At 41.9% G+C, this 23,533-nt stretch overlaps 1 protein-coding gene across 1 annotated transcript in view; it reads left to right on the top strand.

Annotated features, from left to right (window-relative positions):
- The window catches only part of ITCH (itchy E3 ubiquitin protein ligase), an 88,732-nt gene extending 66,225 nt beyond the window's left edge, over positions 1 to 22,507 (top strand). The window contains exons 18-25 of the mRNA XM_084775767.1: positions 1,531 to 1,690; positions 2,458 to 2,591; positions 2,915 to 3,055; positions 5,354 to 5,474; positions 6,040 to 6,144; positions 12,794 to 12,890; positions 16,360 to 16,432; positions 20,035 to 22,507. Coding sequence (XP_084631893.1) covers positions 1,531 to 1,690; positions 2,458 to 2,591; positions 2,915 to 3,055; positions 5,354 to 5,474; positions 6,040 to 6,144; positions 12,794 to 12,890; positions 16,360 to 16,432; positions 20,035 to 20,134 — 931 coding nt within the window. The 3' untranslated portion in view covers positions 20,135 to 22,507. The remainder of the gene's footprint in view (positions 1 to 1,530; positions 1,691 to 2,457; positions 2,592 to 2,914; positions 3,056 to 5,353; positions 5,475 to 6,039; positions 6,145 to 12,793; positions 12,891 to 16,359; positions 16,433 to 20,034) is intronic.
- The last annotated feature ends 1,026 nt before the right edge of the window (positions 22,508 to 23,533 follow it).

The raw sequence follows: 23,533 nt of genomic DNA, 5'->3' as shown, positions 1-23,533 counted from the left end.
TATTATTTTGAGCAAATATATATTTCTAGGACTATTATGAAGTATAGAAATACATAGTTTGGGTTTTTTATTTTGTTTTTTAAAAATTCTTTCGCTTTATTTTATGTGCCCAAGTATTTTGCCTGCATATACGTATGTGCCTAGTGCCCTTGAAGGTCAGAGAGGGTGTGGTTGCCTGGAACTGGAGTTATAGATGGTGTGTTCTTGACCACTGAGCCATCTTTCCAGCCTCTGATGGTTTTAAAAATATTGATTTTTATTTATGTGTATGTATGCTTGCCTGTGTGTGTGTATATGTAGCACGTATTTCTGGGTCTCCTGCAACTGGAGTTACAAATAGTTGTGAGAACTGAACCAGGTCCTCTGCAAGAGCAGCCAGTGTCGTTACCACTGAGTCGACCCCCAGCCTCTGAAATACTACTGTCTGTCTGCTGTTTCAGACAGGGTCTCAGTAGCTCAGGCTGTTCTGGAAGTCTCTATGTAGACCAGGCTGGCCTTGAGCTTGCACAGATCCTTCTCTCTCTGTTTTAAGTACTGAGAATAAATGTGCACACCACCGTGCCTGGCTGAAATACTGGTTTTTAGTGAGTTAGTTTAGAACCTTAATTTCTGTGTGCTTACTAACTGGTGAGTACATCTTACTAGTTACCCCTTTTTAATTTTATTTGTAAGCTGAGAGGAGGTGGTGCACACCTATAATTCCCACACTCAGGAGGCAGAGGCAGGTGGATCTCTGAGTTCAAGGCCAATTTTCTACAAAGTGAGTTGCCAGAGAACCAGGGCTACACAGAGAAACCCTGTTTCAAAAACAATAGCAATAAAAGATTTTGTTTGTAATTGGGTGGGGCGTGCGTGCGTGCGTGCGTGCGTGCGTGCGTGCGTACGTACGTATGTGTGCACGAGCGGTGAGGATGGTAATTATGCATGTGATTGCAATGCTTGAAGAGGTCACAAGATGGTACCAGATCCCTTGGATGAGAGTGACAGGCAGCTAGGAGCTGCATGTGCATGGTCATGCACACTCAGAGCATTCACACACAAACACACAAAGAGCAAGAATAAAATAAGCATTTTATTTCCTGGGCATTTCTCTAACAATCAAGAGCCTGGAATAAGAACTTCCTCTGTGAGGATGAGATGGCTGCCATAGTGGCTCTCCTTGAGTACGCTGCGGGACTTATCTGAAGGTGGCATAGTAGTTGCTTGACTGGGCCAAGAGTGAATTTTAAACTTGCCTGTGTATAAAACTTTATCAACTCTTAACAGTTTTCACATTTTGAAGTTAAAGTGTGTATTAAGATTATGATTAGAAAACTTTTAGTGGGCAATGAAGTAAGGGTCTTTAAAGTTAATGATATCTTAGATTACTTGAAATTTAAGAACATATAAATAGCCTATTTAACATAATGTGAGTTTGAACAGAATCAAGAAACAGCACCTCAGTTCCCGACAGCTCTGTAATGCTGCTCTGTGATCTGTTGACATGGTTACCTACAAGACTTTTCATCCTGAGTTTTCTTTTGATTTCAGAGAATGGTTCTTTCTTTTGTCACATGAAGTGTTGAACCCAATGTATTGCCTGTTTGAATATGCAGGGAAAGATAACTACTGCCTGCAGATAAACCCCGCTTCTTACATCAATCCAGACCACCTGAAATACTTCCGTTTTATTGGCAGATTTATTGCCATGGTAAGTACAGGTACAGAACTGTGTGTTTACTAATTCAGCAGTACTACATTTTTGTGTATTATAGCAGGTCATGCTTTTTTTTATTTTTTCTTTTATTTATTTCTCTGTCTGGGTGTTTTGCCTACATGCATGCTTGTGCTCCACATGTATTCCCAGTGCCTGTAGAGGGCAGAAGAGGCCATGAGATAAGACCTTTTGGGACTGGAGTTATGGACAATAGTGAGCCCCCATGTGAGTGCTGGGAAATGACCCTGGACCCTTTGGAAGAGCAGCCAAAGGATACCTTTGACTCTTGAAATTATTTTTAATATTTTGTATTTTTATTTTATGTATATGAATGTTTTACTTGTAATATGTCTGTGCACTGTCTGGCACGGAGGCCAGAAGAAGGCATCAGATCCCCTGTAACTTAATTCTCTTAATTGCTGAGCCATCTCTCCAGCTAGGATTAGGGGAAGTGAGTTCTCTCTCTGTGTGTGTGTGTGTGTGTGTGTGTGTGTTTTCTCTATGTGATTTGTTTGTCTGCTTGTTTTTTGAGGCAGTAACTATCTCATTTGATAACCTTGGCTGGCGTGGGTATCAGTGTGTAGACCAGGTTGGCCTCCAGTTCATAGACCTGCCTACCTTGGCGTGGAGTCTGCCATTAAAGGCATGTGCGACCATGCCCCGCCTCAACATTTTTTTTGAATGGAGAATTTATTTGGTATTTTGATGTTTAATGGCTTTTATACAGATACTTTAAGTGATGTTGCTTTCTTTCTGTATAGGCTCTGTTCCATGGGAAATTCATAGATACTGGGTTTTCTTTACCGTTCTATAAGCGTATCTTGAACAAACCAGTTGGACTTAAGGATTTAGAATCTATTGATCCAGAATTTTACAATTCTCTCATCTGGGTTAAGTAAGTTTTTTTTTTAAATATATTTATTAAAATATAGTCTGTGCTTTATATGGTGCTAGTTAGCTCTTCCACACTATAGTCATGTCATTGTTTTATTGAATTTAAAGGATATATACATCAAACCTTTCTCATTGGTCAATATCATAAACTTTATAGAAGTGCATCCAAGGTCTTAGTAATGTGATTATAATCCAACTTCTTTGGATTAGATGTTGTAGTTGAAGGCTTATTACTTAAATTCAGAAGTTGAATTTAATTAAAACTTTTGAATTATGATTGAAAAAAAATATATGAAACAAATAATGCTAATTTCATTTGTGCAGAGAAAACAATATCGAAGAATGTGGCTTGGAAATGTATTTCTCTGTTGATAAAGAAATTCTAGGTGAAATTAAGAGTCATGATTTGAAACCCAATGGTGGCAATATTCTTGTGACAGAAGAAAATAAGGAGGAATACATCAGGTAAGTGGGAGCAGGGGAGCAGTACTGGGGGGATGGCTCACCCGCGAAGAGCATCTGCTGATCTTCCAGAGGACCCGAGTTTGGTTCCCAGCACATCTGTAACTCCCACTCTGGGGATCCCAACACTTTTATCCTCTGTGGGCACTTACATGGCATATACAACCTATACACAAATAAGAATAAATAGTCATCTCTTTTAGAGAAAGAGACAGTGTTTCCTTGGTAACGTTTAGCTTTTTTTTTTTGTCAATAATTGTCTAATAATAGTAATGGGTAGTATTTTTAAAATATTTGTTTTATGTTAATCATTTTTTTGTTTGTTTGTTTTTGTGTTTTCAAGACAGAGTTTCTGTGTAACAGCTCTGACTGTCCTGGAACTTGCTCTGTAGTCCAGGCTAGCCTTGAACTCACGGAGATCCCCCTGCCTCTGCTTCCCAAGTGCTGGGAGTAAAGGCGTGCACCACCACCGCCTGGCATGTTAATATTTTTATGTAAACAGTTATTTCTAGCATCAGCCTAAAAATAGTATTTTAAAGGTAGAAAGTTATGGTGAATCATTTCATTTATTTATTTACTCTCTTATCTTGAGATAGGGTCTGTGTAGCCATGAGTATTCTGGAACTTGTTATGCAGATCAGGTTGGTCTCAAACCTGCCTCTGCTTTCCCCAGTCTGTGATTAAAGGTGTGCACCCCCACTCCTAGTGTGGATGTCTTATTGTACATAGCGGTTTTGTAACACTATGGCATATAACATGGTGATGAAAAAGGAATCTCAAATGTTTATAAGATTCTCATGGGAGTACTGTAGATGTGGTTAAAGTTTTTAAATAAAATAATGGTTGTGATATATCCTCTTTTTTATGTATATGATCTACATCTGCATGTACACCCGCATGCCAGAAGAGGGCACCTGGTCTCAGTATAGATGGTTGTGAGCCACCATGTGGTTGCTGGGAACTGAACTCAGGACCTCTGGAAGAGCAGTCAGTGCTCTTAACCACTGAGCCATCTCTCAGCCTGTGGTGTATCCTGTTAGTGCTTTGCATTGGTTCACACTTGTTCACATTTGCATTGGTGCACATCGGCCAGTCCATTCATGCCTGCTAGGTACTCAGACCTTCATGCTTAGCCGACTGCAGTAATACTTAGAAATGTACAGCCTGAGGTCCAGCTTGTGGGCCTGTGCTGGCTGTTCCTTTCGACATTAACAGTGCATAGCTTTAGTTATCAGTTACTATTCGTTGATAAATAACCAGCCATTTAAAAAAGTATAAATATATCAGTAAAGCTTGTTTCTTTCCTGTTTTGTAAGAAGTATAATTTGCTCCAGGCATTGTGGCATAAATCTGCAGTCCCAGCACATGTTAGGCAGAGGGGCAGCATTCAGAGTCGTCTTTGGCTGTAGAGCTGATGCAGTGCAAGCTTGAGCTACAAGCAAGAGTCTGCCTAAAACAAGCAAAGCTCAGTGGGCCCTTGCTTGGGGTAGGGCTGGGGGAGCCGTGAGGGATAGGTCAGATAGATGAAAACCAAAGCAATGAGCCCTAAATAAAATCTACCAACTTGACTCAATTTTTTTTTTCTTTTCTAACTTGATACTATTGTGGTCAGAGAACATGATTTGAAATGTGGTCGGTATGTGGTCTGTCTTGTGTGTATATGTGCTCCTGTTGTTGGATTAGTTATTGTCAAGAATTCAGATGCCTAAAATATACACATTTGTTTACTTGTTAAAAATATTTTAAAGAAAATATTCTGAAACAAAATAATATGTTATATGGTTTTAATTGTTGAGAGATGTATGTAACAAAGAACAGTTTTTTGGAGGGAAAAGAATAGTTTAAGGAAAGTAGTTCCCTTAGAGCCGGGTGTAGTAGTGCACACCTTTAATCCCAGAGGCAGGTGGATCGCTGTGAGTTCGAGGCCAGCCTGGTGTACTAAGTGAATCCAGAACAGCCAAGGCTACACAGAGAAACCCTGTCTAGGAAAACTTAAATAAAAAGTAGTTCCCTCAAAACAATCTCTTTCGAATGTGACGTGGTGGTGTGTGGAGGACAGCCATGGGGACGCTCAGTCATGAGGACGGCCTCGAGCTGGAGGCCAGCCTGGGCTCCAGGTGAGTCATACGGTAGCCTGGGCAGTATTGTGACATCACCTTTTAAATAAAAGAAGTTCATGCCTCTCTACTTTTGTATAATATATTTCAGGTTTTCATAATAAAGTTTACGTTTCAATTTTACATGCAAAATATAGAAGTAAAATCTCAGCTTTCTGATACAGTTCCCATTCTTATTTGCCAGAATGGTAGCTGAGTGGAGACTGTCTCGGGGTGTCGAAGAACAGACACAAGCTTTCTTTGAGGGCTTTAATGAAATTCTTCCACAGCAATATTTGCAATATTTTGATGCAAAGGAATTAGAGGTAATTCATTTTTCTTTATTCCAGCATGTTAGTATCTGTTTTAAAATCATTGTTTTCATCTTTCCAGTGGTATTTGTATTATTTTGCTAGCAGATGTTTGAAATGCCCTTAATTTATACTAAAACAAAAAGAGCACTACCTTTTTTTTATTTAAAAAAAAAAAAGTATTGTTGGGGCTGGAGAGGTGACTCAGAAGTCATGGGCACTTCCTGCTCTTCCAGAGGTCCCGAGTTCAGTTCCCAGATCTGAGGGTACTAGGCTCTCAAGTGGTACACAGACACATACACCCAACAAACATCCCTACACATAAAATAAATGAATAATTAATTTTTTAAAAATACCTTCTTTTTAAAAAGTCTTGTTATTAAAGTTTTTCTACAACCTATTTCCCTCAGTGTTACACCATGCACGGGACCTGTCCTGAGTCAGGTAGACAGGACTCTTCCAGCAGAAGTTACTGGTGCTCAATGTATTTTCAGTTGCTGTGTTTCATTTTAGCCTTGTTTATGAGAACCCTTTGGTTACCTAAAGTGACCACTCATTCTGTTGCTTTCCATTCCGACAGGTCCTTCTGTGTGGGATGCAGGAGATTGATCTGAATGACTGGCAGAGGCATGCCATCTACCGTCACTACACTAGGACAAGCAAACAGATCATGTGGTTTTGGCAGGTTTGTTCCTAAATTTACTTATACAGAGAGATACACGTATGCTTATTTTTATAAGAACTTACCAAAATAAGTCACAGAGCCAAATGTGTAGGCCCCTATCCAATGCATTGCAGTATAGTAATACATTATGAGGAGTGAGTATGATTTTAACAGAGTTCTTTAAAGTCTGAACAACACGTACCTTGTCCATTCCCAGAGTGTAAGATTATTCCAGAAGGTACGATTCATTTATTTATGGGCTGAAGGGATAGTTCAGTGGTAAAGAGCACTTGCTGTTCTTGCAGAGGACCCAGTTTGGGTTCCCAGCACATGTTGCTCATGGTGGCTCATGACTGTCCACAGGCATGCTGCTGCACACAAGAAACACCCTCAGCAACAGGGATAGACATTAGCTGAGAGTACAGGGCTGGAAGAAGGACTTCATGCGAATGGACGCAATAACCAAGCTGGAGTAGGCATTCTAGTACCTAATGAAATAGACTTTCAACCAGAACTAATCAGAAGAGATGAGGACACTTCATACTCATCAAAGGAAAATTCAACCAAGATGACATTGCAGTTCTGAACACCTATGCCCCAAATAGAAGACATCCATACTTGTAAACGAAACATTAGGGCTGGGCGTGGTGGTGCACGCCTTTAATCCCAGCACTCGGGAGGCAGAGGCAGGTTGATCGCTGTGAAGTCGAGGCCAACTTGATCTACAAAGGGAGTCTAAGACAGCCAAGGCTACACAGAGAAACCCTGTCTCAAAAAAAAATAAATAAATAAAATAAATAATAAAGCTTAAACCACACATTGATCCCCACACATTAATAGTGGGAAACTTCAACACCCGCCTCTCACTAAAGGATAGGTCAAACAAACAGAAGCTAAACCGAGAAATAATGTTACCAACCAATGTCATGAATCAAATGGATCTAGTAGATATCTACAGAACTTTTCACCCAAATACAAAAGATTATACCTTCTTCTCAGCACCCCACAGAACGTACTCCAAAATTGACCACATAGTAGGTCACAAAGCAAGCCTCAACAGATACAAGAAATTGAAATAATACTTTGTATCCTATCAGACCACCATGGACTAAAACTGGACCTTAACAACAGCAACAACAAAAAGCTTACACAAACATGGAACCTGAACAACTCTATTCAGTGACAACTGGGTCAGGGAAGAAATAAAGAAATTAGAGACTTCCTAAAATTCAATGAAAACAAAGGTATAACATACCCAAACTTACAGGACAGAATGAAAGCAGGGCTAAGAGGAAAGTTCATAGCTTAAGTGCATTCATAAAGAGATTGGAAACATCTCATGCAAACAACTTAATAGCACACCTGGAAGCCTTAGGAAAAAAAGCAGCAGACAGACCCAAGCGGGTAAGATGGCTGGAAATAAACTCTGGGCTGAAATCAAATTAGAAACAAAGAGAACAATCCTAAGAATCGGTGAAACCAAGAGCTAGTCAAAATTTGAAAATTTAAATGCAATGAACAATTTTTTTTGATAGATGCCACTTACCAAAGTTGAATTAAGATCAGATAAACAAATGAAATAGTCCTATATCTCCTGTGGAAATAGAAGCAGTCATCACAAGTCTCCTAAGGAAAAAAAGCCCAGGGCCAGATGGTTTTAGTGCAAAATTCTACCAGACCTTCAAAGAAGAGCTAACCCAATTCTCTTCAAACTATTCCACAAAACAAAACTTTGCCTGGTGGTGCATGCCTGTAATCCCAGCACTTGGAAGGCACAGGCAGGCGAATTTCTGTGAGTTTGAGGCCAGCCGGTCTACAAAGCGAGTCTAAGACAGCAAAGGCTGCACAGAAAAACCCTGTATTAAAAAAACAAAACAAAACAAAAAACTATTCCACAAAACAGAAACAGAAGGAACATTACCAAACTCATTCTATGTGGCCACAGTCACCTTGATACCTAAACCACACAAAGACCCAACAAAGAAAGATAATTTCAAACTAATTTCTCTTACGAACTTTGATATAAAAATATTCAATAAAGTACTTGCAAACCGAATCCAAGAACATATCAAAAATACCATTTACCAAGTAGGTTTCATCCCAGGCATGCAGGGATAGTTCAGTATACGGAAATCCATCAATGTAATCCACCATATAAACAAACTGAGAGATGTTCATCTCCTTAGATGCCGAAAAAGCATTTGACAAAATCCAACACCTGTTTCTGTTTAAAGTCTTGGAGAGATCAGGGATACAAGGCACATACCTAAACATATTAAAGGCTATATACAGCAAGCCAAAAAGCCAACATCAAATTAAATATAGAGAAACTCAAAAGAAATTACACTAAAACCAGGGACTAGACAAGGCTTCTCATTCCATATTTCTTCAGTATAATACTTGAAGTTCAAGCTAGAACAATAAGACAACAAAAGGAGATGAGGAAGTCAAAATATCGCTATTCTCAGATGATACGATAGTGTACATAAGTGACCCCCAAAATTCTACCAGAGGACTCCTACAGCTGATAGAGTATCTTGGTATAACTCTAACCATGCAAATGAAAGACTTGTGTGAAAAAACTTCAAGTCTCTGAAGAAAGAAATTGAAGAAACCAGAAGTTGGAAAGATCTCCTATGCTCATGGATTGGGAGGATCAACATAGTAAAAATGGCCACCTTACCAAAAGCAATCTACAGATTCAATACAATCCCTATCAAAATAACCACACAATTCTTTACAGACCTTGAAAGATCAATTCTCAACTTCATATGGAAAAACTAATAACCCAGACTAGCTAAAACAATCCTGTACAATAAAAGATCTCCTGGAAGCCTCTCTATCCCAAATCTCAAGCTGTACTGCAGAGCCACAGTAATAAAAACAGCATGGCACTGGCATAGAAATAGGAGGGCTGATCACTGGAATCGAATCGAAGACCCAGAAATCAACCCACACGCCTATGGACACTTGATTGTTGACAACGAATCTATAAATGAATTACATGCCAAAACCATACAATGGAAAAAAGATAGCATTTTCAACAAATGGTGCCGGTCTGACTGGATATCTACATATAGAAAAATACAAATAAACCTGTATTTATCACCCAGCACAGAATTAAAGTCCAAGTGGATTAAAGACCTCAGCATAAAACCAGATACACTGAATCTGTTAGAATAAAAGTGTAGAAGAGCCTTGAGCTCATTGGCAAAGGAGACAACTGCCTGAACAGAATACCAACAGCTCAGCTCAAGGTCAACAATTAATAAATGGGACCACACGAAAAGCTTCTATAAGGCAAAGCACACTATCAATAGAACAAAACAGCAGCCTACAGATTGGGAAAAGATCGTTACCAACCATACATTCGACAGAGGCCTAATATCCAAAATATATAAAGAATTCAAGAAGTTAAATACCCACAAACGAAATAATCCAATTAAAAAATGGGGTGCAGAGCTAAACAGAATTCTTAACAGAAGAATCTTGAATGCCTAAGAAGCATTTCTGTGTTTTTAAACCGAAGTTCCAAAATGTCATTGCTACAGGAACAGATCTGTGGAAGTTGTCCTCTGACTTTCACAGGTGCTCATTGCTCCCTCCACACAGAATCACAGAAAACAAGTAGTTTAAAAAACAAGTAGGGCTTAGAGAAATGGCTCAGCATTTATTAGCACTTGTTGCTTTTTGAGAGGACCCACATTCAGTTCATAGTACCCATATCAATGACTCAAAACTGTAACTCCAGTTCCAGAAAATCTAATGCTTCTGGGCTCCACAGGCACCTATACATAGTTACAAATAATAAAAATAAATCGCTGATGCTCAAAACCTTGAATTCCTGAGGAAAAGCAAATTAAAGCCCCAGCTGGGTAGTACTTTGTGCACGTCAGTTTAGGAAATGGAGAGAAGTCACTTCTGATGAGCACGTGGGAAACTCAAAACCTTCATTCGTTTCTGGTAAGAGTGTGACGTGCTGCAGTGGGAAATAGCATGCAGTTCACCACCAAGTTAGGTATAGCCAGGCACAGAGGCCGCATCCCTGTTAGAACTTTTAGGAGGCAGGAGGACCAGGAGTTGAAAGCCAACCTCAGCTATATGAAACCTTGTCTTAAAAACAAAACAAAGTAGTTAAACATAGACTTGACATGATTTGATGGTTTTACTTCAAAAGAATTAAAACTAGAGACTAAAGGAGACACTGCTATATCCAGTATTTTTAGCAATGTTGTTAAAGCTCACCCAAAGGCAAAACTAACCCATATGCATTATAACCGCTGAACAAACCAGAAGTGGTGTGCACATGTCATGAAATGTCACTTGGCCCTAAAAATGAGTGCAGCTCTTGACCTACAACACTGTGAAAGGCGTTAGAGCACCATGCGTTGAGCTGGACATGGTGTGTGTCTCGGGCCTTTAATTAGAGGCTAACGCAGAAGGATCAGTTCAAGAGAAGCCGAGGCTACTTAGCAAGAGTCAGTCTTGGAAGTAGGAACAGCATGAGTTTTGTGCTGGAGGCATAGCTTACCCAGCATGCTCCAGGCTGCAAATTCAGCCTCCAACACTGGGGAGTGTGTGGGGTGTTCAAGAAACAGTCAGGGGCTGTGGCTATGGCTCAGATGTAGTGTGCTTGTCCAGTTAGTCTGCATAGGCCTTGGGTTCAGTTGCCAGCATGAAGGAGAAAATTAAGGCTTGGCCTGGTGGCACACATCTGTACTCCAGTCCTCGGGGAGTTCAAGGCCAACCTTGTCTAGTGATGAGCTCTGGGCATCATCTTTCTGCCTTCCACCTCTCAGCTGATGCTATTGTAGGCAGATCTTAATTTTTAAATAATTGAAACAAAGCCATATGCAAAAAGTACATGTTATTCCACCTATGAGATTCTTTAAGTGGACAAGATTTATTTTTATTTTATGTTGTTTTTTTGAGACGGGGTTTTCTGTGTAGCCTTAGCTGTCCTGGAACTCACTCTGTACAGCACACTGGCCTGGACCTCACAGATCTTGCCTCTGCCTCTCCCCACCCCCATTGCTGGGATCAAAGGTGTGCTCCACCACTACCTGGCTGTGTAGACCTATTTATTGAGATAGAACGTGGGATGATAAAACAGGGACTGTAGGGAGTGAGTTTTGTGTAGGATGGTGAAAGTTCTCAAGATAGCAGTGATAGTTAAATAAGAGTGTGAATGTGCTTGATGCTGAGTCTGAAAAGTACTTGTCATGAGAGTAGCAGGGCCTGAGTTTGAATCAGCAGCACACACCTTCATGCCAGAGCTGCGGAGGCAGAGACAGGAGCATCCCTGCAGTGTACCAGCCATCTGGTCTAGCCGAAAGGGCAAGCTACAGGTTCCATGAGGGACTCTGTCTCAAAAGATAAAAAAGACAAGGTCGAGGGGGAAAAAGTGACAAGGTAGAGAGCTGTTGAGAAAGACATCTTACAGTGACCTCTAGTCTCCATCTGCTTGCATGTTCACCCACACGTGCATGTGCATACTCACATGACAAGTTTATATATACCCGTATAAAAATTAACATGGCAATTTTTGACATGTATATTTTACCACAGTCTTGCATTATTTATTTCTTTATTGTATGTGTGTATGCATGCTTTCATTTGCATACAGAGTCAGAAAACAACTTGCAGACCTCTTCTATCAAGTGGTTCATGGGGATCGAACTTGGTCATCAGGCTTGGTGGCAAGCATCTTTGTCTACTGAGACATCTCCCTGGCCACTTACCAGAATTTTTAAAATAAAATTTAGGATGTCCTCTATACATAAAACAAAATTCATGATAAGAAACACAAATATGAGCCAGGTGGTGGCACATGCCTTTAATCCCAGGACTGGAGAGGCAGAGGCTGGTGTATCTCTGAGTTCAAGGCCAGCCTAGTCTACAGAGTGAGTCCAGGACAGCCAGGGCTACGCAGAAAAAGTCTGTCTTGGAAAACCAAAAAGAAAAGATGAACTGAAATAACTGATAGGAAAACCAGGCTTGGTGGCTCATATTTATAGTCCTAGCACTTAAGAAGCTCAAACAGAAACATTTTGAAATGTTAGTGACATTGTCAGATGTTTAGTTTAGCAAGCTTGAGGCCACTCTGGACTACTTAGGGCCTCTCTTAAAAACTAACTAAAATGAATCATTGACAGTAGGAAACAGGGAGATACTCCTTACAAAAACATATTTCACTCCGCCAAAATATGCCACAGCATAGAAACTTAGGCTGGAAACCTTGTATTTAGACAGATTTGTACGGGATAAAACTACCCATTTCTGACTGTGTAACTTACAAATACCTTAAAATTTGAGGTAAGAGGCTGTTGAGTTTCATGAGCGTGATTTGATTTGTTCATGAAAACAAGAAATTTCCTGTGGCTAGACCTTTGTGTCCTGAGTCACCACAGGAGTGTGCTCTAGGACAGCCAGGTGTAAAGGGGGCAGCAAAGACTGCCCTAGAAACACGGGACTTCGTGGTGTGTGAGGAGGGAGCTGTGAGGCTCTGGTCGGAGTCCATCCTGAGATCTAGGAAGGGAGGCTGTGGGGCTAGCATGGGCATGGTAGACGTCTTGTCTGGCGTTGCTGACACCCCATGTTCTTCTAAAACTGTATAGAACATATGATGTATATTTCTCCTTACATGTGACGTATATTTTTTTTCTCACAGTTTGTTAAAGAAATTGATAATGAGAAGAGGATGAGACTTCTGCAGTTTGTTACTGGAACCTGCCGATTGCCAGTGGGAGGATTTGCTGACCTGATGGGTGTGTATAAAGGGTCCTTTTGTGAGGAAATTAGTGACTTTACTATTGTTAGATGTTTGTATATGCAACGTGTCAGAAACAACAAACAGATGTACTTGTTTGCAACAGCCGTGGTTGGCCTGGATTTTATGGACTTGGAGATGACTTTTTAGTTCTTACCTCAGTACTTTTCCCCACCCTGTTTTATTTATTTGTTTGTTTGTTTGTTTTTGGTTTTTCAAGACACGGTTTCTGTGTAGCCTTGGCTGTCCTGGACGCACATTGTAGACCAGGCTGGCCTCGAACTCACAGGAATCCACCTGCCTCTGCCTCCCGAGTGCTGGGATTAAAGGCGTGCGCCACCACCAGCACCACCTGCTGTTTGTTTTCTTTTTTAAAGGCACGGTCTCATGCACCCTAGACTTGTTCAGACTTACTGTGTAGCCAAGGACAATTTTGAATCCCTGGTCCTCCTGCCTCTACATGCATGTTTGATAAAGAGCTATGTTAGAAAATATATTTAGTAGACATAAACTTGTTCCTATTTTTAAGAATATATTTGAATTTAAGAAAAAACTTTCTAAGCACTAAAAAATCATAAAGCATACAGAAAATATGAAAAAAGGCTGGATATGTTGGCAAATGCCTGTAATCCCAGCACTTGGGAGACATTGGTGGAAGGATTAGGAGTCAAGTCATCTTTAGCTACATAGCACGATTGAGGATAGCCTGCACTACGTAAGACCCAACATAAAACAAAACAAAACAGAAGAGCTGGGCAGTGGTGGTGCATTACTTTAACCCCAAAACTCAGGAAGCAGAGGCAGCCAGATCTTTGTGAGTTAGAGGCCAGCCTGATCTACAGAGCAAGTTTAAGGACATCCAGGGCTACACAGAGAAACCTGTCTCAAAAAAGAAAAGAAGGAATAGGCTAAATACAGTAGAATAATAAACTTGCCAAGTAAACTATAAAAGATCAATTCAGAGAAAAATGTGAGGCCTACTTAACATTAAGGGTCCGGCGGGTGGTATAGCCCTTCACTAGCCTGCCCTGGATTATCCCTAAAAGGAGTAAATAGACTGGAGAGATGGCTTGGTGTTCACGAGCCCTGGCTGCTCTTCCGGAGGCCCTGAGTTTGGGTCCCAGGCCCCATGTGGTCGTTCATAGCCGTCTGTAACTGCAGTTCCAGAGGATCTTCAGGCCTTCTCAGGCACCAGGAACACATACGGGGCACAGATACACGTGTTGAGAACACATCCATACACATAAAATCATCAAAAAAAATTATACACACACACATATATATTCATATATAGAGCTATATCTTCATACCACAAATCAGCAGTCTTATGTACTTAAATTTTTTTAAAATGATAGGATACTTTTATCATTTGAAAGGTGACTAAAGTTATGAATGTAGATGCAGGAGTCCACATGGAAGGAATGCAATTAAGGGATGGTGTGAAGAGTAAACACAAGACAACCTAAAAAATAATTTCAGAATGTTATTTCTCCTATCTTTTCCTTTCCCCACCCCCTTTTTTCCCTTAGAGCAGGTAACTGGGGCTGGCCTCAACTGTGGGAAAGGCTGGCTTCGACCTCCTGGTCTGCCTACACTACCTCCCAAGTACTGGGAGTACAGGCCTGAGCCCCTGGCGTCGGGTTTACAGCTCAGTGTGTTACTTATTGGTGCATCTAATTTGAGTGCCATCGTGGTGATGGCCATATGTATGGCACAGGGATTCTACTGGGTTTCAGAATCTTCTCTCTTACATGATAATTCAAACCACTGACTCCGGTTGGAAGCACTGTAGTGAATAGAAGGAAGCACAGTGAATGACTGTCTCCTCAGCACCTCAGCACCGGTCCATGCTGTGATGGCCATTGGCTTCCTTGTCTTACTGTGTAAGCACTCATGAACACGATTCACTGTTGCAGACACAAAAGAACTTCCGTCTCCGTCCTTCAGTCAGTAGGACACAGGGACTTGTGTGCAGGGCTGACCTATGCGCTTAGAACATTTAGTCCTGACCGTTCTAGTTCAGCATTTTAGTCACCTGCCTCAGTTGTTGTCTGGGAAGCTGACTGCTTTTCTCTGCTAGCCTGGTCCTGAAGTCTTCTAGCCTCCGTGCAATCTGATCTCCGCCTCTGAGACTTGCTGGATGAGCTCACCCTTTCTTGTACTTACCAAACTCTGGGCTGGAGGTTCAGCTCAGCTGTCCTGGCTCAAACTCTTCTTGAAGCTAACTTACTCAATCTGGCTTTTCTGTCAGCCTCTGAATTGCTCTGCTTGGCCTCAAACTAACTCCAGCAACCTGCTTTAATCTCCTGGCTCCTTCTCATTCTCTGGTTCGTTCTGTCTTCACCTGAGTGCAGCTTGCGCTCTCTCTCTGCAGCCTGTCCATTACTGTCTGGTAAAACTGTCCTCCCTCTCTCTGCATTGCCCCTTAAGTAGCTTCCCTTTCCCCTCTCTCCTCTTGAGAGTTGGGCATAATATCCTATTCTGTCAAATCTTTCTCTGATTTGTCACTTTTTCTGCCACTTAATTAGACATCACTTTCAAACATGGGGGGCTTCCTTCTACAAACTAACTTTACCTTAATTGTTTGCGATTAAGGGCATGTACCACCACGCCTGGACCTAAGCTTTTCTTTATCTGAAACTTGCTCTATACCAGGCTGGCCTTGAACTCAGATCTGCTTGCCTCTTGTCTCCTTGGACTAAAGGTATGTTTGTAATCCAGCAGATCACACAGACCTAGAAGGTCTTTGGATGTGATCTTTTGCCAGAGCAGCCATGTTCTGAATTAAAATTCCTCTACAATTTTGACCACCAATGAGTGCTTCCTGGGGAGCAGTAGTGTCCTTTTAAATAGCCCAGTGCTTGGTGCTGATGAGCACCACAGCTGTGTTAACAGGAGGGAGGAGGGAAGCCTCATCATGGAGGGGTGTTGTGTCTAGGTGCAGCTGTTACAGGGCCTGTGGGCACGGGCCTTACTGTTGTGGCCACCGGAATGATTACATTTATAAAGTTTTGGCAACTGGTATGTGGGTTGTTATTAATTATGGCATTGTGCTCTTGTAGCTAAGGAATGATAAATAAAGCTGCAGGTTTCCTCTTGGTATGCATTCATCACTTGTCAGAAACAAACGCCTGGAGCTTGTTAAAATACGTAGCACAAACTGGGCATGGTGACGCATGCCTGTAATCCCAGCACTTGGGAGGCAGAGGCAGGTGGATCTCTGTGAGTTCGAGGCCAGCCTGGTCTACAAAGTGAGTCCAGGACAGCCAAGGCTACACAGAGAAACCCTGTCTCAACAACAACAACCAAAACTGTTCAGCATGGCTCTTGCTCCTAGAGTTGTGAATGCAGTCGGTTTGGGACAGGGCCTCTGCATCTATGCTTCTCAATAGTGATGCAGATGTCAACCTGGGAAGCATAATGTTAGAATGTTTCAATCAACAAACTCCACTTTTATTATGCTTTAGGGAGTAATGGACCACAGAAGTTCTGCATTGAAAAAGTTGGGAAAGAAAATTGGTTACCCAGAAGCCATACCTGGTAAGCAAAATCAGAAATATAGTAAACAACCTTTTACCCAGTTGCCCTCTGGCTACTTAATAGTAATGAGATAATTTCTCCATTTATTTTTTGAGGGGGTGGAGCGGGGAAGAGAGCAGAGAGGTGGGAAAAGGGGTCAATTTCCCCATTTCTTTTTTTTTTTAAGATTTATTTATTTATTATTATGTGTACAGTGTTCTGCCTGCATGTACACCACAGGCCAGAACAGGGAGTCAGATCACATTACAGATGGCTGTGAGCCACCATGTGGTTGCTGGGAATTGAACTCATGACCTTTGGAAGAACAGACAGTGCTCTTAACCTCTGAGCCATCTCTCCAGCAGAATTTATGCATCACACAGTAAATTCCCTTTCCCCCCTTTAAAAGATTTATTTTTACTTATGTATGTGTGTAGCTGCATGAGTGCATGTGTATGCACTGTGTGTGAGTTGTGGGTGCTGCCATTTGAACCCAGGCCCTCCGTTAGAGCCACAAGAGCACTTTACCTCTGAGCCATCACAACAGTGTGCTACTCCCCTCACGCTGCCCTTGAACACCTGATGTTCCTGCCTCTGCTTCCCAAGTGCTGGGATTCCTAATGTTCCAGGCAGTTTGACCCATTTTGACTTACAGGGTAATGCAACCAGCCCCACAGTTGTTTTTGATCACAGTCTTCAACACAAGATAGTCCCTTGTGTGTCCATTTGCCACACATGAGTTTTCCTACCATTCAGAGTTCTAAAGTGGGATTTGTACCTTTCTCTGAAACAGGAAATGAAGTGTGAAATTAGAGTCCTTACTTAGTGATATGGTGAACACACTTATTTTTCTTCTGGGTTTTCTTCTTGCAGTACTAGGAAATGAACCCAGGGCCTTGCACACACCAGGCAAACCCTCTACTATCAGAACGCTATCCCATGACCTTGTTTTCTGGTTTAAAATGCAGTTTAACCTCAGTTCCAAAAATGTATCAAACTAAAACTCAGCCAGTCTTAATCTCAAGTACAGTTCATGTTTGAATCCAGTCTGTTCTTAAGTCCATTTGGACTTGAAACATTTGTAGGTGTGTGTAGTTCAGTGCTGTTATGTGGGTTCACATGGTTGTGTGGCTGTGTCAGCAACCCTGCTATCCACTGGCTGGTATGTGCTCACTAAACACACACTCCTAATGACCAGCATTCTCTTTGTCTCTGGGACTTTGATTAATTTAGGTACTAAGTATGGGATGAGGTTCTACTCTGACTGGCTTATTTTACTTAATGTGTTACAGTATATATCACATTTCCCCTTTTATGTAATTAGCTGTCTGCTGTGTGTGGCATTAGGGGACAAACCCAGCGCCATACACTTTTGTTAGGTTAATCCTTTGTTGAGCCACATCCCCAGCCTGCCTACTGTTAGTGTTTATGTGACTTGCATTTTCAGATAAGGTCTCAGGAAGCCTAGGCTAGCTTTGAATTCCTGGTCATTCTGCCTCTAATGCCTAATCCTGGAGTTATACGCATGGAATACAATGTCCAACCTAAAAAATAATAATGTATGGGCCTGGAGAGATGGCTCAGTGGTCAAGAGCACTTGCTGCTCTTGCAGAGCACACACACGATCCAGGATCTCTTGCAGAGGCATGAGGCACACATGCAACTTACAGACATACAAGTAGGTAAAACATATAAAAAAATAAAAATTTTATAGTAATAATTTATATTTGATACTAATGTAAATATTTTCTTGGGTTTTTTGGGGGGGGTAGAATTGTTTATTTTATATCATGCCTCTAGGGACACGCGGCCCCTTTTGTAGAGGACACTGGCAGCAGGCAGAAGAGACAGTGCCAGCAGCAGCGAGGGCCACCTTGTTATTCTGCATCCACACTAAGACAGCAGGGACTGTTTTTTAGTTTAAACATTTTCTTTACATTCATTAATGTATTTGTGTATCTGCATGTACGATGTACATGGGCTTGGATGTGCTACAGCATGAGTACGGCTGTCAGAGGACAGTACAGGGTCACGTCTCTTCCTCTGCCATGCAGACCTGAGGATGAACTCAAGTTGTCCCCCTTGGCAGCAAACACCTTCACAACTGAGCCATCCTATGAGCTCAGGAAGTGGTTGGGTTTTTGTTGCTGTTTTGTTTGTTTGTTTGTTTGTTTGAAGCATGATCTCATTATGTGGTCCAGGCCATTCCTAAACTTAGGATGCTTCTGCCTCACCCTTAATATTCTGGGTTTACTGGTTAGATATGGACCACTATTCTCAGTTTTTGAGATATAATTTTTTTAATGAGCTGGAGAGATGGCTCAGTGGTTAAAAATACTTTTCTGCTGGTGACTCTCGCTCCAGGGACTCTGGCCTCCAAGGGCACCTGCACACATGTGGCATATAATCAACACAGACAAACAGATACATAAAGTAGACTTTTTTTATTATTATATTTTGTACACATGGAGGTTAAGGACAATTGAGGGAGTTCTTTCCTTTCCACCATGTGGGTCCCAGGGATATAACTTGGGTCATCAGGCTTAGCAATACATATTATGATCTGCTGAGCCATCTAAGAATGTAATTGGGTTTGCACTCTGTTGTACACACATGGTTTGGTTTTTTGTATATATTATGTGTTAATTGACTAGCTCTTCACAAATATGCTGACCTAGCCCCTATCCTGAAAGTGTCATGCGAGCAGACTCCTGGTTACCTTATGAAGATGATAGTGCAGAGATGTGACGACGCTGTTCAGCAGGGAATGGCAGCACGAAGCCTGTGATCCCAGTGCTTCGGGGATAAAGGCGGGGCTAGAGTTCAGGCCCACCCTAACTAGTGAACTGGAGGGCAGCCGGGCTGTGAGGCCCTGTCTCAACAAACTAAGACCCAGCTTAAAAATCGTACAGCTGGGTTGGAGACATTCACAGCTAAGAATAGAACAGAGGGAGCAAGTGTTAATGAGAGTCATTTTTTATTTTATTTTATATTATTTTTGTTTGAGACAGCATCTCACTATATAGACCAGCCTCTACCTCCTGCATGCTGGGATTAAAGGTGTGCACTGCTACACCTGGCCCATCATTTCTTACTCTAACGTGATAGACCTAAAACCAACTTCAGAGCCTCAAGTAGTTCTTGTGGCCATTTACAGGTTTGCTGACCACTGAGCTAGAGTAGTAAGTTGAGGCTGCATGAGAAAATTGCCATTTGCTGAGGTCAGCTAAGCTCTGGCAGTACCCGAGTTTACCAACAAAGAGCGAGCCTTGGAAAGATAAAAAGCAGTTCCTCTGGGGGCTGGAGAGATGGTTCCGTGGTTAAGAGCACTGCCTGCCCTTCCCAAGGACCCAGGTTCAATTCCCAGCACCCACATTGCAGCTCACAACTGTCTATAACTCCAAGACATGACACCCTCACACCAGTGCACATAAACTAAAATGAAAATATAATAATAATAATAATAATAATAATAATAATAATAATAATAATAATAAAAAGCAGTTCCTCAAAGGCAGCGTGAGTCAGGGCTGTCAGATTGATGAAGAGCATGCTGCTCAGGGCCCTGCCTGCGAGTGTCGTTGTATCTTTCCTTTTCTCAAGCCAGCCATTCTTACTTTCAGTTTTAACCGCCTGGACCTCCCACCCTACAAGAGCTATGAGCAACTGAAGGAAAAGCTGTTATTTGCCATTGAAGAAACAGAAGGATTTGGACAAGAGTAATTATTGAGACCTTAGGCCACCGGAGGGCAGGGACTCCGTTGCAGTGTCTGTCCCCTTCCTTCTCTGCCTGTGGCACATCTTGTTATAAACTTGGACTGTGACTAGAGAGTTCTCTGAGTGTAAGTAAATTCATGTTGAGATCTGTCTTCCAATGATTCTGGATTTCTACTCAGCGTTTCCAGAAATCAGATCTACAAACCGTAGTCAGACATTTAACACAAGATTTAACACAGCGATGAAATCTCCCTTGTCTTATTCCACTAGATTGTTCCCTTAACAACAGTTTTCTGTGTGTCAAGTCTCACTTGGGACAAGATCTCTTAGTGGGTGTTGTAAAGGGTTCTGCAGGGACACCTCGGAAACTGCAAACACAAGGTCTTCCTCCTGAGGCCTCTAGCTAAGAGGTGCTCGGTAAAGTGCACGCTTAGCCCAGCTCTGGGCGCGCGAGCAGCTGCCGCTTGTGCTCTCCCGCCCGCTGCAGCCTGGCCTGACTGTTGTCGTCCTTCCTTCCTGGAGCATGAATCCGGGCATCGTTCTGATGCTCTTCCTGGGAGTGACCAGGACTCTCGCATCTTTCTACAAAGTAGTTAGCTGTGTCTATTTGAATTCAGGGAAAACTTGGTCCCCGCCAACATATGACTTCATACCTCTCCATTCAGTTTATAATTGTTTGATTGCCTTGCAAATACTGAACTTTACAAACAGTATCAACACTGTGGTTCCTTTACGTTTTTAGAAGTTTAAAATTAAAATTAATTTAGCTGAATTCATCTAAATCCTGCACATACATTGAGGCTTTTTGGCTTTATCGTAATCCAACACCTCAGTTACACTTCAGTATTGCTAAGGTGTTGAAGTTGCAACCATTTTCTTACCCAAATAGAAGCCAGTGGTGCGGTCTTTGAAGTCAAGACAATGCCCGGAAGCCACACAGCTGTGCTGTTCTCACACTCGTCACTGACACACACAGGAGCAGTCACTTCTGTCTTCTTACATGGGCTGATCTGCAATATTTTTCTCACCCCTAAAAATTTTAGATTTTCCTTTTTTCTCCATGACTTTTTTATTTTAGACTGCTCCTTTAGTCATTTCTCTGCAGTAAATTTACCTTGGCTTAGCATAGACTGTCAGGGTGGCTGCTGCCCTGGATACGACTTTTGGGAAGTGAGATGAAACTTGAGCCAGTTGAGTCCCTACTGTAGCCAAATCCCAAAATCAGCCTTATAACTCTTAACAGGGACCTTGACATGTGCTGGTGTCATAGCATGAACATGTAGCATGAAGCCAAGAACACAGAGTGTGGCAAACCCTGCCCCATAGGAAAGAAAATGTTTCTGTATCCCCAGCTGCTCTCCTGTCCTCATCCCGGAACCTTCTGGACTTGTGCAGCTGTATCTTAACACTGCCATCATGAGAGGCACGGCGTGGCTGAGAAGAGCTGCCTCACCTAAAAGCTGTCAGTGAAGGGAGAGCTTAGCTCCTCCCCAGCCCTCTCTCCTCCCCCATACGTCACAGGAAATACATCATCTCTAGAAGCCCTAGTCATTTCCAAAGTAGGAAATCTCTGCCTTTTTGTTGGTAGGGTTAAGAAAATGTATATGCTATTGCTTTGTCTTACAGAGCGAATGTCTGCCAACTGCCCATTCACTACATAGGCCTGGACTTTGGTAATAAATGGCTATAAATATTAAGCCTTCTACAAAGACTTCCTAGTGAATCCAATTCTTGTACTAAAGTGTAGTTATCTACCATATTTACTAGAGGTTTATGAGATTAAATTAAGAGATAATGTAAGAAAATAGGCTTTGTTGATTCTACATAAAGCTTCATGATTCATTTAGGGGCCTAGAAATATTATGTGAAAATGTATAAATATCCAAAAGGCTTTCTGCCCTATATTTTTAAAATACAGAAGTTATATTTGAAGTAGCCCTAGCCTTAGTTCTATAGGGCTTGGCTACTTAATATTTTTATGGAAGAAATGTTTAGTTCTGGAAAAGGTAAATGCTTGTACATATTTTTGCAGCCCTGGAGTCTCCCAACTCCATTTCTTCCTTTAATTTAACTGATCACGTGTATATGTCTTCCCTGCTGTGTTAGGAAAATGGGGGCTGGATATCCCAAGAATCAGAGAGTATATAAAATAATGCAACTAAACAGCAGACATACATATTTACCAAGTGCTCTCAAATTTTTGTCCAAAATGAGTATTTGGAAATAGGTTTGTTGTAAGTGTTTAATTAGCAATTTTCCTTAAATCTGGACTAAGTTGCTTTTAAGACCTTTTTCTCTGTGTAAGCATCGTAAATGCTAATCAACCTGTTAAGTTTTTTCTTACTGCATGTTCCATTGAAATAAAAACAGTAAAATGAGCATTTGCCTTTTCTTCTGCTCTTTTGGTGGGTTCTATAGCAAGGGCCAAGATGGAAGAGCTCCGGTACTTCATCTGATAGCAGTTGGCAGTAGTGACCTCCTTCCGTCTGCCGCAGCCTTCCTGTGCAGAATGCAGCTTCCTAAAACTAGCAGCAACTATTTAGAATTCAGGTGCTGATATTCACCCAGGGATCGTCTCATCCGCCCACAGAGCTCTCACTCCAAATGCCCTCTCGGCCACATTTTACTTACCTGGTTAAATTACCTGAAATGTTATCAGGGGTGACTCAAGGAATTTTGCCTGTGTTTTGGGGTGTAAATTTCTTTAACTTTCACTACTTTTGTGTGGTACTGTTGGCATTTCCAGCCACCACCACCCCCTTCTTTTTACAATTAAAGTTTTTTGAGTCCTTCGTTTTGCATGCTTTGCTGTTGATTTTGTTAGGAAAATGGTGTACATCAACTGTAGAAAGCCTTGTGTGTGACTTCTTTTGTGCTGGCTTGCTGACAGCCTGTCTGAAGTGTGAGGTGTGTAGAAAAATGCGGATCTCAGGTGCAGCTGGATGAGGCCACCTGCAGGAGCCACTGACCGAGACCGGAATTGCCTTTCTGATACGACAGAAAGCGGTCTGTGGGACTGCAGAGATGGCTCAGTCCCTGAAGGACTAGTTGGGAGCCCCACACGCAGGTAAGAGGCTGGTACAGCGATGGGTGGCACTAGCACAGACAGGCAGATCCCTGAAGCACTCCGACCACACAGACAGCAGGGCAGTGGTGGCACTCACCTGTAATCCCAGCACTTGGGAGGCAGAGGCAGGCAGATCTCTGAATCCAAGGCCAGCCTGGGCTACAGAGTGAAATCTAGGACAGCCAGGACTACACAGAGAAACCCTGTTTGAAAACAAAAACAAAACAACAACAAACCCATGCTTGAGGTGTCAGTGAGATAGCTCAGGGATAAGCTGCTTAATGTCAAGCAAGCTACTGGTCTGAGATTCATGTCAGGGATCCACCCGATGTGAGCAG

This window comes from Acomys minous (assembly GCF_964271855.1).
Source record: "Acomys minous genome assembly, chromosome: 3".
Taxonomy (NCBI): Eukaryota; Metazoa; Chordata; class Mammalia; order Rodentia; family Muridae; genus Acomys; species Acomys minous.
This window is presented reverse-complemented; position numbering and strand designations above follow the sequence as displayed.